The sequence below is a fragment of the Lepidothrix coronata genome, unplaced genomic scaffold (assembly GCF_001604755.1).
Source record: "Lepidothrix coronata isolate B3197 unplaced genomic scaffold, Lepidothrix_coronata-1.0 Scaffold63, whole genome shotgun sequence".
Lineage (NCBI taxonomy): Eukaryota > Metazoa > Chordata > Aves > Passeriformes > Pipridae > Lepidothrix > Lepidothrix coronata.
Window position 1 is genome coordinate 4,496,153 of NW_016690243.1, and position 20,362 is coordinate 4,516,514.

Genomic DNA, 20,362 nt, shown 5'->3' on the forward strand with positions numbered 1-20,362 from the left:
ACTTGATTGTTACATGCAATCATATGAACAGAAAGAATTTTACCAAATACTTTAATCTAGCAGGAAACTCTTCAGTCAGAGTAGAAACTGGAAACCGGACATGGAAAAAGATGAGATTGAGTGATTATTGAATTTCCTTAGTGTTACAGAAGCTCTCTGTCATCTGGAGTCTTTCACACAAGATGAGACAGTTTCCTTCATCCCAAAGGTGCTCAGGCATGAGAAGAGAGAAGTTAGGGATAATGCTGTGGCATCTGTGTGCCAGTTTTTTCTGTCTTTAACATTAGTGACAGATATCAGTCATATAGTTATGCTAATTAGACATCTTCTGTGGAAGACCAAAATCCAGGATAATATGGCTTTGAGAAAATACAATTTAATGAAACAAAACAAAGTCATATTTAGAATACAAGGCAGTTGTTTTCTTGGCACAGTAAAGATGCTTAGATGCTGATTGTTACAAGCACCTGTTCCTATGTGCAAATCAAGAAGGAAGTTTATATATCCTGTCTGCAATCTCAGACTCTGCACCCTCCTAAATTTAGAGATGGCCATTCTTTCCTCTTGCTGCCTTCAAGTGGCACAGAGAAACAGAATCTAATCCCCTTGCATAGTGTATATGGTTACATGCTAGATTTCCTGCAGACAGCTCTGACTTTGGTATTTCTTCGGGTTGGTGTCTTAGTAACCTAGATGGCTTTTTTTCTTTTTAATCTAGTGATTTCTATTTTATTTTCTTCAGCTGATTTTAACCAAGAAATAAATATATTCATTATTATTTAAATAATAGATTCCTTATTATTTTGGTTGGTAAAAGAAATTATATATAAGCACAACTTACTTACAGAGACATCAGATGGGGGAGTAATCAACAACTGATTGAATTGTTGAATGAGTACTACTATAATAGAGTTAAGAAGAAAAGTTTGATGCAAATCTGGGGATAAAAAATCTCATATTGTAAGAACATGTGATAATCAGAATACATTCTCAGGAGAATTGATGGAATTTGCGTAATTTATTTAAAAAATAAAAGACTCAAAAACTATAATTTTCTAGACATGGCACTCATATTACTTAGTCTGTGCTAGGAGCCAAAGTAAGCCATTTTCTCTGAGTATAACTCGAAACTTTTTCCAGTTGGCCATATGGACAAAGCCATCCTGTTTGAAGGAGAAAATAATTTATAGATAAATTCTGTGCAGCCCTCTTCTTGTGTAGCTAAAACCATTGGAATTCTGCCATTGATCTTTACTGAGACTAAGATTTACCTCTGAAGTTTCATGGTCCTTTGGGAAGCATTTTTAATGTTATTTCTAATAGAAAATATATTTTTAGCAGGATAGAAAAGTCAGTGACAAACCAAGTAAGGCATTTTCATTTAAAACAAATTTCATGCCTTAGTGAAGCATTCTCTTTGTATCTGCACTATTACATCATTGGAACTCTTAAAATCTATTTTTTTTCATTAATATTAGGCAAGCAGAGATACTCTGATATATGTCAATTTGTAACAGGCATAAGTGGAGCTAAGGTATAAGCAAAGAACTAAGATATGGGCAAAGAAGTGGCTAATTACAGAATGCTGAAGAGAGAAACTCTTCTTTTCATAGATGTGGGCATTATGTATATCTGTGAAAAGTGCTGTTGTCTAACCAGAATGTCAGCAGTAAGACACAGTACCTTACAATGAGCAGCTTCTTGCATTCCAGTGGTTTGTGTCCTTCACACCAGAGTATTTTGATATTGGCTTTCCAATATCTGATGTCTAGTGTTCCAGTGTCTAAAGGTGCCATGAATCCATAATGTTAACAAAGCTGATTTCAGAAATGTCCTGTGAAAGTAAAGCTGTCAGTACATGCATACTTCAGTTTGTTTTCAAATACATGGGTATCATTGAGCTGTTCCATATTTAACAAGCAAAACTAATTGAATCTTGCATGATCTTAGTGTGCATGTATTATTTATTTTACAGGTAAGGTTTTACGGTATTATTTAAATGTTACGTTTTGATGTAAAGTGTTTTTACTCTTTATTTTTTCTTTCCTTCTATCTCTGATGGTGAAGGATACTCAGAAATCCTTTTTGCAACCTCCCCAGTCATGCACACTGTCCGTCCAACATTCTATAAGGGTATTGTCTTCCTTTTTTATCGTTATCAATGCAACAGAGACAAAATCCTATAAAGGCTTGCAGTTGGGGCATTTGCAGTCCATTCAATGCCACATGCCATAAAGGGAGAAGTGTACCACCTTCATACCTCCCTTCTGTCCTACCATTTCCCATTGCCCTGACAATGTTCTCACTTTACAGCTGTCTGCATTTTACTTCCAGATGAATAGAAATAATGTTTTGCAGAATTTTGGCAGTTTTTGAAGTATTTAAGCAGGAATTTTTTAAGTATTTGGCAGTTTTTGTGGTACAAGGTGTGTTCAGTAGAGTACATAGATTTTACTTTATAATTTCATAGTGTAGTAGTTGCCTGGGATTCAATTACAAAATACACTACTGCAGTCACTAATTTCCAGTAATGGAAACAATGACAAATGTATGCTTTATGTAGTCTAAAGTAACATAGGAACTTTGAATATTTTTTTAAATGTATGAAATCACAATTGCATATTCTTTGTTTTTCTATTGTGTATTCAGTTCAACCACTTTATCCAAGGATCAGAAATGTTACAACAGCTGCTGCTGAGACCTATGCCAATATCAGTTGGGAGTATGAGGGACCAGATCATGCGAACTTTTATGTTGAATATGGTGTAGCAGGCAGTAAGAAGTCGTTCCATTAAATTTACTGAAGTGTTCAGATGTATTTTCGAAGATCTTTATAGTAAATGTGGTCTTAAATTGACCCAGTGTTAATGATAGCTCTTAAATGTCTAGAAAAATGATTTTTTAAATTTGATCAAGAAGATCAAATAATTTTCCTTTTAATAAACATCAATGTGTAGCAGGTGTTTGATGCTTAGATAGAATATGAACCTTTGTTCCTTTGTATTATTTTATAAATTCATTGGAATGTGAACTTGTAAAAATGTAGTTTGCATTAGGTTGTTTATCATGCAGTGATTACATGAGTAAATGTATTACATTACAGGTACAGTAGTACCTGCATTAAAATAGGACATAACAGTTTTCCTAAATTATGCCCAATTTAGGAAAAAAAAATTAAATAAGATATTCTTTGTTAAATTAGAACTTAAAAGAAGATATCAACCAACTTATGTACTGTTTTTGGCATAAAACCAAGTTTATATCTTTGGTAATACCAGTAGTAATTAAAACACAATTATCTAATAAAAGCAAGATACTTCTTTTCAAATACCCCTTCTTTCTGAAGTTATCTGTAAAGTTGAATAATCTGAAAACTGGGATATAAATGCATTTTTCTGGATATCAGTCAGAGAAATACATGAGACTGTACTAGAATAAAGATATAAGAGAAACAGATTCAGATTTTGAAATAGAATTTCTTGACCAAAGTAAATATTGACCGAAACTGCAAAAGTGTTATTTAATTAGAGATTAAAATCTATTTTAATGTATTTTATAATTACAAGTTCGATAAACATTTTAAAATAAATTAAGTTAGTATTTCTCTAGTACAATGGAACAAATGTTTAAAATAGTTTCATAATTACTGTACAATGTCTTCTTCAATATATTGCATGTAATCTATTAGTCATAATTTTATATAATTTTATTATTTTTTGAGAGAACAGTTATTTTTTTCAGATGATCCATAGTTTAGTCAAGTAACTGTCAATAGTATTCTGTCTAGAAACTTTCAGTAATACAGAGAAAATTAAAATTCCAATATGTTGTTTTCCTAAAATTTTTGTAGGCAAAGAAGATTGGAAAAAGGAAATTGTAAATGGTTCTCGAAGCTTCTTTGTCTTAAAGGGTTTAACACCAGGAACAGCATATAAAGTCCGGGTTGGTGCTGAGGGCCTGTCTGGTTTTAGGAGTTCAGAGGATGTGTTTGAGACAGGTCCAGGTGAGGCACACCGTACCAATTCTGTATCATAGTCAGAATCGTGATAGACCAGGTGTTGAAATGCTGAACTGCTTCTAGCTAAGAGATGATGTAGATGGCATCTTTGCATGTTCCTTTCATAGAGCAATGTTATTTTATAAACTCCTAAATAATGCCAGGTTATGAATGTGTCCATCCTTTCAATTCACTCTGCTTGACTGATGTTTATACTTAGGGGCAAGATATGCGCTGCTCACAGTCCATCTGTGTGCTGTGCATTGGAGATGGCCTATTTTTATATTTCTAATTAATATAATTAAATGGCTGTATTAAAGTAATGTCTCATTTAATAGAGCTAAAATATTTGCATAATCAGTGCAGATTCATTTTGATGTCTCATGTGATCTATTTATACCAGTGTTAAGGCATTCCTACTTGTAAATGTTTCTTTTCCTGCCATATACTGGTTTTATATAGATTTTGATCCCACATCTATATCCTAGGAATCAGTAAGTCTGTATAAGTTCCTTATGTACATATTGCCGTCCTATTTCTTCGTAAGCAAATCAACAATGGTTGTCCATTTCACTCAGAGAAAGGGCTTTATTGGAAGTTTTTTGATGTTATGCTAAATACATTGTTGCCATCACAGCATGTTCTTGGTTCAGCTGTTACTATTATTTTCTGTCTTTGCTAGCCACTTCTGCTCATTCCAGGCATTTAGGTCTCTGCATAGCTATATAGCAGTAGTCTCACCAACTCCAGAATGTTATAACAAAGTAATTTAAATATGAAAATATGCTTGAACATTATGTAATGATTATCAGGCAACAAAATAGGTAATGGATATGCCAGTTTGAAAGTGAGCACTTTCTAAAATAATTTTGTTGGTTTGTTTTGTTCTATTTCTGTTCACAGTTTATCGTGTTGCAGGAAAGCTTTGAAAACATGGTGCTGAATAACAGTGCCAAGCAAATATGTACAAGCTAAAAGCAAAGCCAGAAACAGCTAGTGGTACAAAAGCATATCTGTAAAATTTTATGCAAATACAGTCCAAAGCCTAAAGCAGCAGTAAACAAGGATCAAGACTATAATATAATCCAAAACAAACTGAATGTAAACCTTCCCAAAAGCATCTTTCTGCATAAAAAATACTGAGCCAGTAGACAAGGAATCCTGTACTTACCTAGTCACGTTGACTCAGGCCCTTGAATAGTTAAGGAAAAAGTGAATTTAAACACACTCTCTTCTGCTTCTTGATAATAGAAAGTTTCAATGTCCAGCATGAAATTATATACATAATCTATGTCTTACAGAAAAATTTTGTGTCACAGTCTTCAGCCTAAATCAAAGCTTTTAAACACTGCAAAAATGGAGTGGACAAAGAGGAAAGTACTGGAATACGGAATATGTTCTTAATAGAAATGAAACTGCAACGTTTCAAATGTGAGGCTTTTGCCACATTTTTTTCTTTGACAAGCATTCCTACAGAGCATTTTCCCAGTGTGCAGATTTATCTTTTTGGGCATTCCCAGTCCAGAGTACTGCATTGACTCCTGCATTAGTGGTTCAACAGTCAAAGTTTTTCTGCCTGAAGCAGATAATTTGCTTAGCGTAAGCAGGAAATGTTGTGCCATTTTAAAAGTTGCACAGAGATCTAGAAACCCTTTCCTACTGGATATGCAATAAGTTAATACAGAAATCTGCATAAATAAATTTTCATCTTTACTCTTTTCCATCTATCTTGCATATTTTTATGCGAGTTGTTTTGCTTGATGCTATTTCTTACTGCATTTGAATGTGAATTGTGCTTTTGCATTTTTGTTGCAGTATGTATTATACAACATTAATGCCTTATTATGAATGCATATGTGCAAAACCCAAAATAATTTTAACACTAATGCGATAACAAAGTTTTATCTTATTTTGATTTATAGTTCAGAGGAAGATAGCCTTTGTGATTTTGTTTTTTAAAATTGCCACATATATTTTATATAAATTTATATGTGGTATATAAAGTCTAAATATACATGTATATAAGGGATATATTTATATAACCTGTAAAGATTTTCATGCAAAAATAGTTTAAATTATTGTGCATTTAAAAAAAGAGTTTCTAAAATATGAAAAAATATATTCTTAAACAAGGGCTGAGAAGCCTCCCGATCATATCTCCACAATTGGTCTTCTGTATGGAATGGATAGGAGATACTATATCCAGACAACAGAAATACTTTGAGTTTTCATAGAGTCCTTGGAAAACCCTTAGGAATGTGGGCCCATTGAAAGCTGCTTTTCCAAGCTAGCTATCTCAGCCTCTCTCTTAACTAGAAAATAACACTGAGACATGGGCTTGAAGTCTGTCTATTGGGCAACTCTTCATAGAGTTTCATACTTGGGGTTTAGGACTGGAGAAGAAAGTGAAGAATGAACACAGTAGGTTTGAATGGATGTCCATCTTCCTCCACTTCATATCTTCTTCTCTCTGTAGCATCCCAAACACCTCTCACCCTTCTCACTTCCTCCAGACAGTAAATCCTAAGTCCAGTTGCCTGTGGCATGTCTCTGAATGGCAGAGTAGAAAATAAGCTTCACCAGAAAAATCCTCCTACAGTATTTGAGACCAGTAGGAGAGATCCAACCCTGAGACCACATAGATATTATTAGTGACTATAGTGTTTCCTGTGCAGTTTGCTTATCATTTACATTATCTTCCATCTAGACTCAGCATTTGGGGAGAAATAATGCCAAGGAAAGGCTTCCCAACTGCATCTTGTTGAGCCCTCACTAAGCCTAAATCATGGCAATCATGATAAATTGTAGGAAGAGTAGGATGAGGTTTGAGGAAAGGCAGAAAACCTGATGTTTAATAAGGTTTTAAAGGGTGCTTCATTTTTAATTTTTATTTGAAATTGAATGTTATGGTCTTGAATGACCCATCTGTTTCCCCATTTCACACTGATGGAAATGCCTTAGCTAATGAGTATTGGCTTTTTATTCATTTTGAGAATGCAATTGACATGTTTATGTGAATTATAATTTGCTATTTCATTTCAGTAGTTTAATTCATGTAAAATGGCTCAGAATAGTTTTGAGGTTTGTGGAAAGCAATGTAGTGTGTGTGCAGATTTCACAAAGTAGTTACTCAGCTTAAATGTTGGCAGAATTCTTATATACTCAAAAGTAAGTTCTATGTACTTGGAAACATTTTGAGTAATAAAAATACAAAATACTCACTGTCTTTCTTAATACTGTTTTTTTTCACAGTGAATGCTATTCCCTAATGAACATTGTATACTGGCTTTTATTTATCTGAATTAGCATAGCATTTAAATGCAGCAAAACATCTAATTTTTCTTCTTTTATCCTCTAGCAATGGCGAGCCGGCAGGTAGACATCGCTACTCAAGGATGGTTCATTGGTCTTATGTGTGCTGTTGCTCTTCTGATCTTGATTTTACTGATTGTTTGCTTCATAAGGAGGAATAAGGGTGGCAAATATCCAGGTATGCTGTTTAACAGTGACAGTAAAATTCATCTCTTTGTAATCCATTAAGACAGATTTCAGGTTTACTGAAAAATTACGTTTGCTGCGGAGTTACATTTGCACTGTGTATATGGCAAATCAGTCATCATGTGATGGGCTTGGCAAGAGCAATCTGCATAATGGTAGAAAACCTCAATCTATTTAAGCGTAAGAGAAGTACCTCCTTCATTCCTGGAGAGTGGTATTACTGCATGACCTCTCTAGAGAGGTTTGAAATACCTGCATATTCCACTTTCAGAAGTGTAGTGCAGATGGGTTCAATCCACTAAAATGAGCTGAGTTGCAATTTATTTATTTGGTCAGAAAGTGTGGAAACATACACCTGATCATGGCCACTGCATTACTTTAAAGTACGGGGAATGTATTTCATAGGACAAATCTCTTCATATGTTATTTTGTCTCAAATACAAAGTACCTTCAGTTCCTTCCGAGAATCTGTATTGTCTTCAGCCTCTGCATTTCTGCAGCTAAGTCTGAAGTTACCATCCTTCAGTAAGACTGTTTTTAATTCTATAATTTTTTTCTTTATAAGAAGGGAAGGGTTTTTACTTAGTATTAGGTCTATGAATGGCCAAGTATATTTTATAATGTTTAATTAAAAATTGGAAGTATACAATGTATGTCTCCTATCAAAACTCTCATTCCTCCTGGTGTACATATTATAGAAGCCGTATATGTGTATGTATGTATTCGTGCATATATGTATCATACATATCTGTCTCCAGTCTTACATTTCTGTTTATATAGTAGGTCCATAGACTAAAGCTCTCTTGAAAAGGATAGTGGGAACCAGTTTGTGTAGTGTTATCAGAGAGGATCTCAGAGCAGCTGTTGAGGGATGAGTGTCTATGAACGAACTTCAGGTGAGCATCTAGGGACAGAAAGTTAAACGCGGAAGATTTATTCGAGAAGGAAAAAGAGTTTTGCTCAAGGAGGTTTTAACTGCTGGGAAAACTAGGCCTGGGAAAAACCCGGAGTGGGAAAAAACTCCTTCCCATGAAACTCTTTCCCTATTTTTCTGGCTGTCTGTTTTGAGAAGTTAACTCTCTGGTTGCAAGAAGAGGCAAAAGTTCTCACAGACATGATTGAAGCCCCTGCTGGGAGAGAGGGAGATCATAAAGCACAAGGGGGAACACAGCCTTGAAGTTACAAGCATGCAAAAGCTGTTTATATAAAAGCACTGGAATAGTTTTTTCTGGGCTGCTCTTTTGCCCATTGCTTGATTTAGCAGTGTATTTAGGATTTAGACCTTCGAAATAAGCTTTTCCTTAATACCCTAGCCGTGATTTGGTCATCTGGGTTTACCTGTGTTTGTATTAATTCTTAAAGCATCAAATGAGAATTTGATTTTTCATTTTCCTCTCCTAGCTCCATTAGAAAGTACAATTGCTAAGTTTCATGTAAAATCTTGACTTTCTGAAAAAATTCTGTTCTATATTACAGACTCCAAAGGTTTGGAAATTATATAAATATTCAGACTCTAGAATGCTTTTCTGATGTCACCTCAAACTTCTTGAAGCTGATACTTTTAATTTGGGCATGAAAAAGCAGGATGAACTTACAAAAGTACAAAAAAAAAATCTATGCTTTGTTTTAATTTCTCCTGCTTGTTTTGACCAATGTACTTCTGAAAACTAGTGTTAGTGAACACTAAGAACTTTACCTCTTCATAGGGGAATCTTTTATAGCTTAACATAGCATAGCAGATTATTTTTATAAGAAAATCATCTCATTAAATACAAGAATCCTACTCTGCCCAGTCTAACTGTTAAATTGTTTTATAGAAAGAGCAAAGATTTGTAGTAACAGCAAAAATTAAGCAAGGGAAGCTTCTGTTCCAACTGCCTATGCCCGTGAAGAAAAGACAGATTATTAAGGAACAGTGTTATGTAAAATTATATGACAGGTTGAAGACATCATCTTAGGTTTTTTTCCTTATATTTGAATTATTTTTAAAAAAATGAGATTATTGAGGATATAGGAAAAGTGACTCTCAGTGGAGAGAACTGAGAAAAGAAAATGAAAATTCAAAGATTGAAACAAGGGAAGTGATGGAACTAAAAAGAGTAGGGAGGACTTGAACCACCATCAAGAACAGGGCAAAACAGAGTTTTTGAGTAAAAATGTAGAAGGCAGTTGGATGCTAAGGCTGACATTACTTTGTGGATCCCTGATATGCCATTTTCTCAGCTTCTGCAGAATTATTAGCTGTAAGGTATTCATTTTTTTATGCACAGCTACATATGCATATACACACACATATATAAAGGTATACCTTGGATGTTTATAAGATTTCCAGATTCGGTATGTACTGGTGTTTATAGCAGTGACGTTATAGCTAATTTTATTTCTTGTCTCATTGCAAATGTACTGTTCCACAGGTAGTGACAAATGTGAAGCACAGAGTTAAGAAAATCTATGAAAATCAAAGTTATGAACTCTTTTTCATCATAATTTTAGCATGTCATCTTGATATTTCCTATGGTTTGTAGAAAGCAATCAATTACTTCAGTATGAAATTACAGCAGCCAGATACATCCCCAGGTGTTATGCCTCACTGCAATTATATACTTAGTAAACACTATCAGGAGTGATTCATATCCTCTTAAATAACAGCATATAAATTAATGATATAAAAACTAAGTGTGGAAATTACCAGATTAAAAGATAATATATTGTATATTGGGTTTTATAACTGTATCTGCTAAACAAGGGAAAGATTTGAGTAGTTGCCAGAGAAACAGAAATGAAAAGGCAAAGGGAAGAACCATAAAGATAATGCTTCAAGTCAGTATATTATTTTACTCCATGAACAATCATTATTTAGATGAATATGTGTCATCTGTAAACATCTGACCTCTCAGGTGCTAGTGGGTTTCTGTGTCAAAGTTTCTGTGCTACGTGTATTTTTGTACAGGGACAAGTTATATGCCTGGATTTATTCTCACCAGGGAACAATGACTAAACATATACCAAAGATTTGCAAGAGATACAATAGTGTTAAATTTAGGTTCCAGTGTGGGTGATTTTGCTTTGCTTTTGATCATGTTATAGAACAGAAGAAATTAACAGACCATGCCTGTTTTTTTCCATTATTAATAACTCTGAAAATACTGTTTAAAATTCCCTGGAGTCTTATTGTGTGAAATGAAAGCAGAAAATGTACAAACTGACAGTGAACTCAAGTGAATCTGATTCAGTTTTATCAATCAGTATGAGACGAATATCAAGAGGAAACACAGATCGTGGTTAAGTAAAACTAAATTATTCAGATATCAATAAACAATAGCTCTAATAATAATATAAGTAAATAAATTATTATAGTGGCATTTTTAACAAAACTTTAGTTCTAGAAATGAAAGGAAGAAAATGTTCTACTAATGCAAAATGACACACGGTATTTTATACTTGAATGAAAATAAAATTCTATAACTAATTAACAAATCTTTTTCTTCAAGAGAAAAAATGTAACACCCTAAGGTCCTATTTAAAAAAATTATTCAAACCATGTTCCTGTCAAATGTGATCAGTTTGAGAAATTAAGGACTTAGGGTTTTTCATCTTGCAGTTCCATGATAAATATTACCATTTCAAATATTTTAGTGAAGGAAAAGGAGGATGCACATGCTGATCCAGAAATACAACCTATGAAAGAAGATGATGGAACATTTGGTGAATACAGGTGAGCAACTGATGTGATTGGTCATGTTCACTGTTATGTCACACATGTCCTGTATATAGTATCACACTTATTAATTCAAAACTAACTTTTATTTTCTGTGTCCAAGATTCTATAACCAGTGTTATATAGAACTATAGATAGCATTTCAACCGCAGAATTAGAAAAGAAATTATCCAAGCTTAGTATAAGCCATCTACTAGTACAGGGTGAAATCCAGTTTCAAACACAATTGTCTTAAAGTGTGGAATCTTTATTTACAAAGCTAGCTTTCAGATAGTTCAAATAGATACAGTGTCCTTTCTGTTAGGGCACATTTAGCATTATGGTTTTTTGAAAATAAATTTCCAGTTGAAGCCTAGTAAAGACAATCTGCTGTTAAGTTGACTTGAAAACAAACGCATTTAAAACAGGTGCCAGTACTAACATCTAATCCAATAACAATGAAGTGATGTTATACACAGAGGTGAAGGCATGTCCTACAAGAAAAAACAAATCTCCCTTTCAGTTTTTCAGTATAAGATACATAGCAAGCAGCTTCAAAGCATGCAACACAGCTCCTATTCCTGATTCTCTTCCTTTATTGTAAATGCAATCTAGCCAAATCTCCTGGCATTACCAAAAGCATGCCTTGGCAAGTCTGTTCATGTAATGATTATGAGTATAGCTTATTTAATAATCAGCATTTTATTTGTTGTTTTTTGGTTAGTGCAGAAAATAATGTTATTATTTTCTAAATAGGTCAATATCATTATCTTCTACATGGGTGATATAATAGATTTTGTAGTGCATTTCTGTGTCATAAGCATTATAGAAGCCCTTTATTATTTTTAAGATTTGACATTTACAAATGTACATTGGAAAAAAAAAAGGTTTTTTTCAAGAAGGATCTATACTGTTGCCATAGCTTCTTCATAGAAGGGAAATGTACATCTTGATCTAACAGGAATAGATGTACAGTTCTGAATGCCAAAGAGCAGTTTCTGTTTATTTTCCCTTGATTGAAAAAATACAATACTCTGTTCTTACATTAATGATTTCAGAATAGTATTTTATTACAGTACATTAGTACATAAGAATTAATTAAATTCAGCTGATAAAAAGAGAAGTGTGAAGCAATGTTTGAAAGCAGAGATAAATAAGTACTGTCTAAGTTTTCCTGGGCATTCCAGTTTTCATTCTCCTTTATTGCACCACTGGTTTTTGATACTTGGAACTTCTAGCAGCAGAAATTGACCTTTGTACAGAATTGTACAAATGATATGACCTCACTACATCTTTTCTCAGGCCTGGAATAAGTATGGAAGTCTTTGTGAGACCTGTAGCAAGATTTGAATTTATGCCTCCATATTTAAGTGGCTTGAGTTAATCTATAGAATCATCTAGAGCTTTATAAATTATTTTATAATGCATTTATCCACCTCATGTCTGGTGAATATGGGTAGATGCATGCCAAGCTTTCAGACTTGTTAACATAAAAGAGCTCGTCCTATGTACCATGCTAAAACTCCTTCTAAAATGTATTTATGTGTAATTAGTCTATATTGGGCTTTCCTCTTTTTTCCTTAGAGACAGGGCAGCAGCAGCAACCAGTCAGATTACAGAAGATATCTTGCCACCCTCTCTGCAGCCCAGCATCACTGCAGTCACTCAGTTCCCAGTTTGTCTGCCTCACATGATGCAGTGCTTCTTTAAGGACAAAGGGTATAGGGTTTCCCTTGAAAAAAAAATGTAATTTTTGAAAGATCTAGGAATTCGAGTATTTTGAACTTTTTTCATCACTTCAGGTCCATGTCTGCTTGGACAGGAAAGAAACTGGACAAGGAAAAGAAAAGAAAAGGTAGCTGTGCCAATTCTCCTGAAGCAGACCCTGTCTGTACCAAAGCAAAGTCTGTGAGATCTGACAGATCCAACTTCTTCAGAAGGTCAGGGGATCAATACTCCAGCACCAGATCAGAGACCTCCTACACCAGGAGGAGGGCTAGGCAGTCTTCAGAGCTGACAAGGGTTAGTTGTGTCTCTGCTTCCCTCTGCCAAGAGGAAAAGAGGTCAGACGAATGGAAGTACAGGCATGGCTCTAGACATCATGCTTCTGAGCAAGTGATAATGGGGTCGGAGAAGGGCTCAGATTCTCAGGCAGGACAACCATCCCCTTTCCAGCAACCCCTCAGCTGCAACTCAGTTGGTGGCTCACTGGCAAGGCAGCATTCTTCTCTCCAGCACTGGTGCAGCCAGACCCCAGACTGCAGCTCAGATTCAGAAGACACTGAGAGCTCCTGCCCCAAGAAGGTAAGACCTTCTACTGCTCCTCACTTCTCTGAATCTGAAAAGAATTCACTATTGAAATCTGTAATTGTGCCTGAGCTAGCTACTGTCTTAAAGGATGCTTTGACAGCAGCCAGACAAAGTATAACATCTGTGGCACAGGTTAGGTCCCATTCAGTAAAGCATCCCAGGGTACCAGTTACAGAAGTTCCAGTGGCTCCTTTAGAAGCATCTGGGAGCAGTTCCCAGACTTTTGAGTCTGACCATATGGACAGCTTAAAAGGTCAAACAGCTTTTGGGAAGGAGAAACCTGAGCTTGACGAGGCCTCCTTGGAGGTTGAGTCAGCCCATGAAGATGGGGAAGTGGCATCTGAGTCCCCTACAGAAGATAAAGAAGGACCAGATCCTCTGCGTAAATTTGACATGGAGAATCAGAATTATCTGTTCAAACACATAAAGAGGGTGTTAATGCTAAAATCGTCCAAATCTGAGTGTGCTTCAGAAGAACTGCTTATCCCCTCTGAAGAAGGCAAGATAGATAATGCACTTCCTATTCATTCAGCTGTGGAAGATCTTGTCTGCAGGATTTGGGGTAATCCTGAGGCCAAGCATGAAGCCCCAGCAGTACTACATAAACTCTATCCTTTTCCAGGGGATAAAGCTGCTTTGTGGGGGACCTTGCCTGAGGTAGACAGAGCATTGGTTACTGGTGATTCTGTACTGTCAGTGCCTGATAATAGAGATCCGCTCCCTAAAGATCCTACTGACAAAAAGATCGAGGAAGCAATTAAAAGATCTTTCAAGCTAGTTGCAGCTCAGCTTGGAGTATCTATCTACTGCACTTATGCTTCTAAGGCTTTACTTATATGGCTGGAGGAAGAACAAGCCAAATTCAAAAAGAAACGGTTCCCATCTGCTACCATGCAGAGGAAACGCAGGCTATGTAAAATTGCAGCTAATTTTATCCATGATGCAGCTGAGGATTCTCTTAGACTCACTGTTAAAAATATGGCATGCCTCACTGTAGCCTGGAGAGCTATATGGTTGCGTCCTTGGACCTCATTGCTAGATCTAAAATGTAAACTGCTGTCTTTGCCATACACAGGGGGCAAGCTATTTGGTGAATCCTTAGTCCAGATCATGAAGGATTTCTCAGAACACAAATACTCCTTACATCAGATGAAAAAAAAGAGCTCTGTTGGAAGCTGTTCCTTTTCTTATCCTCACAAGTGTCTGAGCTCCTTGCGTTCTCCTCCAAAGTTCAAAGGAGGGAAGGGAAAGTATAAGGTCTCACAGTCATTCCATGCCAAGTACAAAAAGACATCTTACTCTCAGAGAGACACCAGACCATCAAGAGGAACTTTCTAAGAGCATAGACTTGCTTCCTACTTTCTCGGGAACTGAGAAGAGTGAAAGATGGAAATGTTTCAATATTTCTGGACAAGTAAGCCCAGTCCTCAGAAAATTAGTTGTTTCAAAATAAAATTAAAACTATTAAGTTGCTTAGATCTTGATGAGTAATTAATACATTCTAGAGAAATGACAGCTCTTAATTTTAGGGGAGGTTTTTTCACATTCCATGTCTAGGCTTCTCAGTGGTCTTTGGATGGCTTGGATTTGTTTGAAGTTTTGCACTCCTCAGCTTCATCTAAGAGCATCCCTTCTGCAGGACCAGCCAACATCAGATTTTTCTGCCATATCAAACTAAATAAGGAAATAATGGTTTAGGAAATGCAGATGTTTCAAGAACCATGGAATGACTGTGTACACTATGTTCCTGTGACTGGATTCCTTCACTTTCACATAATAAGGGAAAACAGTGCCTCTGTAGCAAACTGCAATGAGATAGTAAATTGTGGACAGTCAATGCTTACACCAAGCAACTGCAAGAAACAGAATAAGTAAGATAGATGTATATTTATTTAAATTAAAATAAAAGATTATACAGAGCTCCTGTTCAGGTCTATACATCAGCCTAATTTCCCTCCTGGTCCCTAAATTGAGAGAAATTAAGCAGTTATAACAGCTACAGACCTATGGGTTTATAGGTAGGGAGAGACTGGAAGCTTGCATTTTTTAGTTAACTACAAGGCCAGGACAAAGTTGCAGCAGTCTGCAGAATGTTCTTAGGAAGACAAAACAGGACAAGGCAACTCCAATAGTAGGACTGCTAGTGTGGTAACAAAGGATGTTTGCACGTTTTTTTGAATTATTTTGCCTCTTTTCTTTAACATTTTGACACACACAGTATCTTTCCTAGAAATTCTTGGAAATGCTACAAGAGACTTTCTGGCAGAGAGTTTTGAGATTGCTAGATAATGTATCACTCTTCCTTCTTGTTCTGGGTTGATTAACAATGAGAATATGGTTTGTAACTACAACTATTTTTTTCTCATGTACTTAAGTTTTAGTGCAGGTTGGGTGTGTTTCCAAAGAGACCTAGCCATGATTTGTGCCTCAGCACTGTAATTCTAAGCTTGGTCCCTTCTAGCACAAGGGATTATCTCAGTGGACTGCCTGAAAAACTTAATAGTCCAATTGGATTTGGCACTAGTCTTGCTGTGTTCTAAATTACACACATGTGCTTTTTTTGACAGTTCTTATTTTAATTATTGAGTATCTGTATGATTGCTTTTTAAATCAGTACTTGATTTCCCTTCGTATAATTTTCTACCAGAAATAGAAAGGGTGGAAAGTTGGTTAAATTTCTCTCAAGCAGATTTTTCTTTAAAATTTTCACAAGGAGCAAGTCAGGTTCTTTGACTAACAACATTTTTTTCAACACATCGCCATTTAAACTAGAGCTTAACCTCCCAGTTTTTCCAGCTTCTACCAGGATTGAAGATTGAGTATTACAGAGATGTTAAAGAAAAACTACTCAGAAGACTACTATAGATGTGCTTAAGTCTTAGCTAAATAAGAAATAGTAAAATGGCTTGATATCTGGATTGATACATGTGCATAAGTCTATAGGGCAAGCATTTGTCACCTGCACAGTGCTAACAAGTTAGAAGTGTGAACAGAAACCTGTTAAGTGTTAGGGCAGAGATTGCCCTGGAGTGTGCAGGGAAGCACTAGTGAAAGGTACTTCTGTGGCTTTCCGTGACTGCTTATACTGCAACATTTCTGGGCTATTGACCTGAGGGCACAGAAAAAGGAATTTACTGCCAACAGTTTTCATCTGCATCCTCTTTCTGCGTTCCATAGCTCAGGATGTTTTATCCATTTTGTTTGGTTTATGTTGCCTTTGATATGACAGTTATGTTATAAGGAAAAGTAGTATATTGCTAACTGTATATTGAGTCTTTTTGCATGTCCATGAATGTGGCAAAGTTTAGTGGGAACTAGTTGCCTGCTGGAGTGCAGAGGCATCGTAAAACTGTCTTCCCCATTCTGACTGGTTGCTGCATGTACCCATATCTAAGGAAGAAAAATTGAAAAGTTGAAAGAAGAAAGGAGATTTCAAGGTACATATTTCTCTCAATAACTGATGAGCTTGTGAAATGGAAGTACTTTTTTAAAAAAATAAATTTGTACTTTGCACTTATATTATTGTTACCTTTGTACTTCTTGTCTCTCTTAACAATTAGATGCAAGTTTGATATTGTTCATTACACTAAAAAGAAAAAGAAACATGTATTCATATATTAGCAGCGATTCATGAATAATATTTAAGTCATGCTTTTAGAGTATGCTTTAATATTAAATACTGTTCTTATTAAAAGGCCAAGAAGTGTATGTGGTACATGTCAGTACTTATCAAAATGATTGGTACATATGAGTCTTCACTGAGAAACTTTCATCCTTAAAAAGCTACTAGTATGGAATTTATTTATACAATAAAAAATAGTAAAAGTATCACTACACTTAACTTCCATGGCTGTCTGATCTAAATATGGAATTCATACCCATTCTCACATCTTGTTTGTTTGGTTCCCTTCCAGTCTTGTTTTCTCACTACTAATTGTATGCACTGCATACATGACACTTTTCAAAAACTTCTTCAGTTTCCCACTGTAATTTTAGTCAACCCAATTTGCACTTTATTTTTTATATCACAATATTACATTAGGTAAGTATAAAAATCAGCAAGAAAAACCACAAACAGAAACTAAAAGAAATTATTTTTTATCCTGATTGCATTTTGGAATAGTTTTACGAACAACTGTAAGCAAGATTGGCAAATCTTGAAGGTACCATATCAAAATGTATTGCTTTAACATGTTTTTGCAATATAATGTTATATATTCTACAGCCTAAAGTGTTCTATAGCTATGTGGGCACCCATATTCATAATGCAATTCAGCAACTTTTGCAGTTTGTTTCTTGGCAGCAAACAGGTAATATATTCATTTCCCCAGAGCACCAGAGCACCTTCTCTGTTTTGCACCCCCAGGGTAACAAAAGTACTGTCCAAAACATTGATGTCTTCACTTATTTCTCCCTCTCCTGTTTGTTAGGATTTTTTCCTCTTTCTTCCTCAATTTCTTTTTTTTCCACCCAAAACATTGTATTCATCTAATACAAGAGTCATAATCCAGTTTGATAAAGAATAAATAGTACCATGGCATATGTTTCCTTTTCCTGAATGCAGAGTGGAAAGAACCCTGGGTAATTCCACTTGTTTTTCTGCCAGAGTCTTGGCAAAACCTCTCTCTGGACTTGTGTAGTGCAACAAGGGAAAGAAACCCCCAGGTTCACATTTGATTTTTGCATCTGCTGTGACTGTGCTCTCTGAGCAGTGCCCACCTCTATGCAGATACACTCCTGGGTAAATCTGCAGGCTTGTTTGTTTTTAATTATAGAGACAGTAGATTCCACATCCTTATTAAAATATAGAAAAATCACAGACACAGTGCAAACAACTGTGTAAGTATTTCTTCATTATTTGCCTTATTATTAAACTTTGTTTGCAAAAATATAAACAAGAAAACCAAAAGAGCAACACAAAGCAGAAGTTCCCATACTCAAATTTATCTAAATTATAAAGGAAAATCAAGCTTTTTATTGGATTAAACACAAAAATGTGGGTACTTTTAATACAGTGTATATAATAATGGTGTATTATTTATTTAATGTCTGTTTCAGCCTAGTGAATTACACTGGCTGGGGTCACACTGGATAGGGTCATACTTTAGAATATTTGCACAGAAATTCATAAGGAAGTGGAATATGATAGAAATGCAGTTTTAATTTATTTTCATTCCTGCATATTATGATGTAATAATTATGAAGTTATTGACCGAAAATTAAACAAAAAATCATACATCAATGTCTTTTCTTTAATAGTCTTACCCAGAAAGCAGATTTGCTTTGAGAGAAGGACTGGTTACTATTTCAAAGTGAGGGTCTGGTCTTCATTTGACTTGTATAGCCTGTTTTAATAACTCCTAATACCCTCTGATGAGGGCAATGGGGAAACGATTTTTTGTGTGAGTATTAAATATTCAATTCCATTTTCAGCCTTTTAAATATAGCGTCCGTCCTAAATGAACTCTCTTCAGTAATGTCTCTGTAATCTGTTTGTGTTTACAGTGTTATAAACAGTTTCACTTTGCTGCTGGATTCTTGATATTTTGGAGTATAGTTGTTTAGATGTTGCTGGCCTGTATGTTTGCAGCACCAGTGAGCACAGAAGATCAATCACACAATATTTTTCCTTGTGGCTTGTACCCACCAATAACTAAAAAGTCAAGCCTGATACTGTCAAGTTCAGACATCTTGCCTTTGTGTGTGCTTTGAGCATGAAGGTTTCATTACGTGTATAGAAAAGAGATATTTCTACCACTTCTTTTCTGATGTATACACAGAATGATAAAATCTCTGGTATGCTTTTTCTGTAAGTATATACATATTAGAGACATCCTTCTTTTAGAATGTGATCTTCCAAAGCCAAAAAAAGGTGATGAGATAAGGAGAAGCAGCTTGATGGAAAATAGGTGTAATGGTTTTCTAGCAGTAGTTTCTCAACAAGGCTTTTGTTAGGCAACAGTATGATCTGTGTGACTTTGTACATGCTATGTAACATATATATTACATCCATATAAATATATATGGTTTCTGCAGATGTATATATATATATATATATGTATATATATGTATATATATATGGTTTCTCTGGGTGTTCAAAGATATTAATTAGGAAAAAAAGAAAATGGCTTATTTGAAGAACTAAGGTATTGATTTTTAGGAATTAGAGGGTTAAAAGAATTTGTGGAATATATAGGCATCTAATATTCTGGAAATCATAAAATTTATTTTCATTTCTTTGATATTTTATACATTTTTCTTTATATTTCCAGAAGTTGTGAGTCTAAATAAAAATCCCAAACTACTTACTTTTATTGCACACTATATGCAAATAAAGTCACATATTCTGTTTAAGACAAGGTAAATAATGGGACCCAAAAGTGCAACTGGCAGTAGTGGTTTTTAATTCAAAATGCTTTGGAGCCGCTGCTGAAATCTTCATCTTGAAACTGAAGTGCAATGTAAAGGATTCTGAAAACAGCCCAACTACATCTATTTCATGAAATACAAACCTACCACAGCTGCAAATTTATTTGAGGATGCTGATGGTGCTGCAGCTTTTCCACTGACAAGGAAAGACCACATTACTTCGCTACAGAAATCTCTTCTCCCTACCTTTCTTTCCTTTTTCTGTTGTCCTCCAAATCAGTGTCAGAATGTTATCAGTTATGGAGTAGGGTAGAGAGGTAGATCTGATAAGAAATGAAAAAGAATAAGGATGCACTCAACTCCTCAATTCTAGCGACTGTAAGCTAAATTGTTGCTTTACCTGTAATACAGTAAATATTTTAACAATTTTAAGAGCAACTTACTATTGATAAAATACTGATCACTATCAGGATATGGACTTTGCTTTTCTT

At 35.1% G+C, this 20,362-nt stretch overlaps 2 protein-coding genes across 26 annotated transcripts in view; both read left to right on the forward strand.

The window, feature by feature from the left end:
* The window catches only part of NRCAM (neuronal cell adhesion molecule), a 152,235-nt gene that overhangs the window by 127,761 nt on the left and 4,112 nt on the right, over positions 1-20,362 (forward strand). For 13 of the 25 annotated variants that reach the window (XM_017817831.1, XM_017817827.1, XM_017817826.1 and 10 more), the window contains 5 exons: positions 2,068-2,133; positions 2,650-2,775; positions 3,851-4,003; positions 7,356-7,487; positions 11,132-11,210. In XM_017817831.1, the coding sequence (XP_017673320.1) occupies positions 2,068-2,133; positions 2,650-2,775; positions 3,851-4,003; positions 7,356-7,487; positions 11,132-11,210 (556 nt within the window). The remainder of the gene's footprint in view (positions 1-2,067; positions 2,134-2,649; positions 2,776-3,850; positions 4,004-7,355; positions 7,488-11,131; positions 11,211-20,362) is intronic. The other 12 variants (XM_017817843.1, XM_017817844.1, XM_017817845.1 and 9 more) reach the window with 2 other exon arrangements.
* LOC108498755 lies at positions 12,134-20,361 on the forward strand. Its single transcript, XM_017817853.1, has one exon. The coding sequence runs from the start codon at positions 12,999-13,001 to the stop codon at positions 14,838-14,840; it is 1,842 nt and encodes a 613-aa protein (XP_017673342.1). The 5' UTR covers positions 12,134-12,998; the 3' UTR covers positions 14,841-20,361.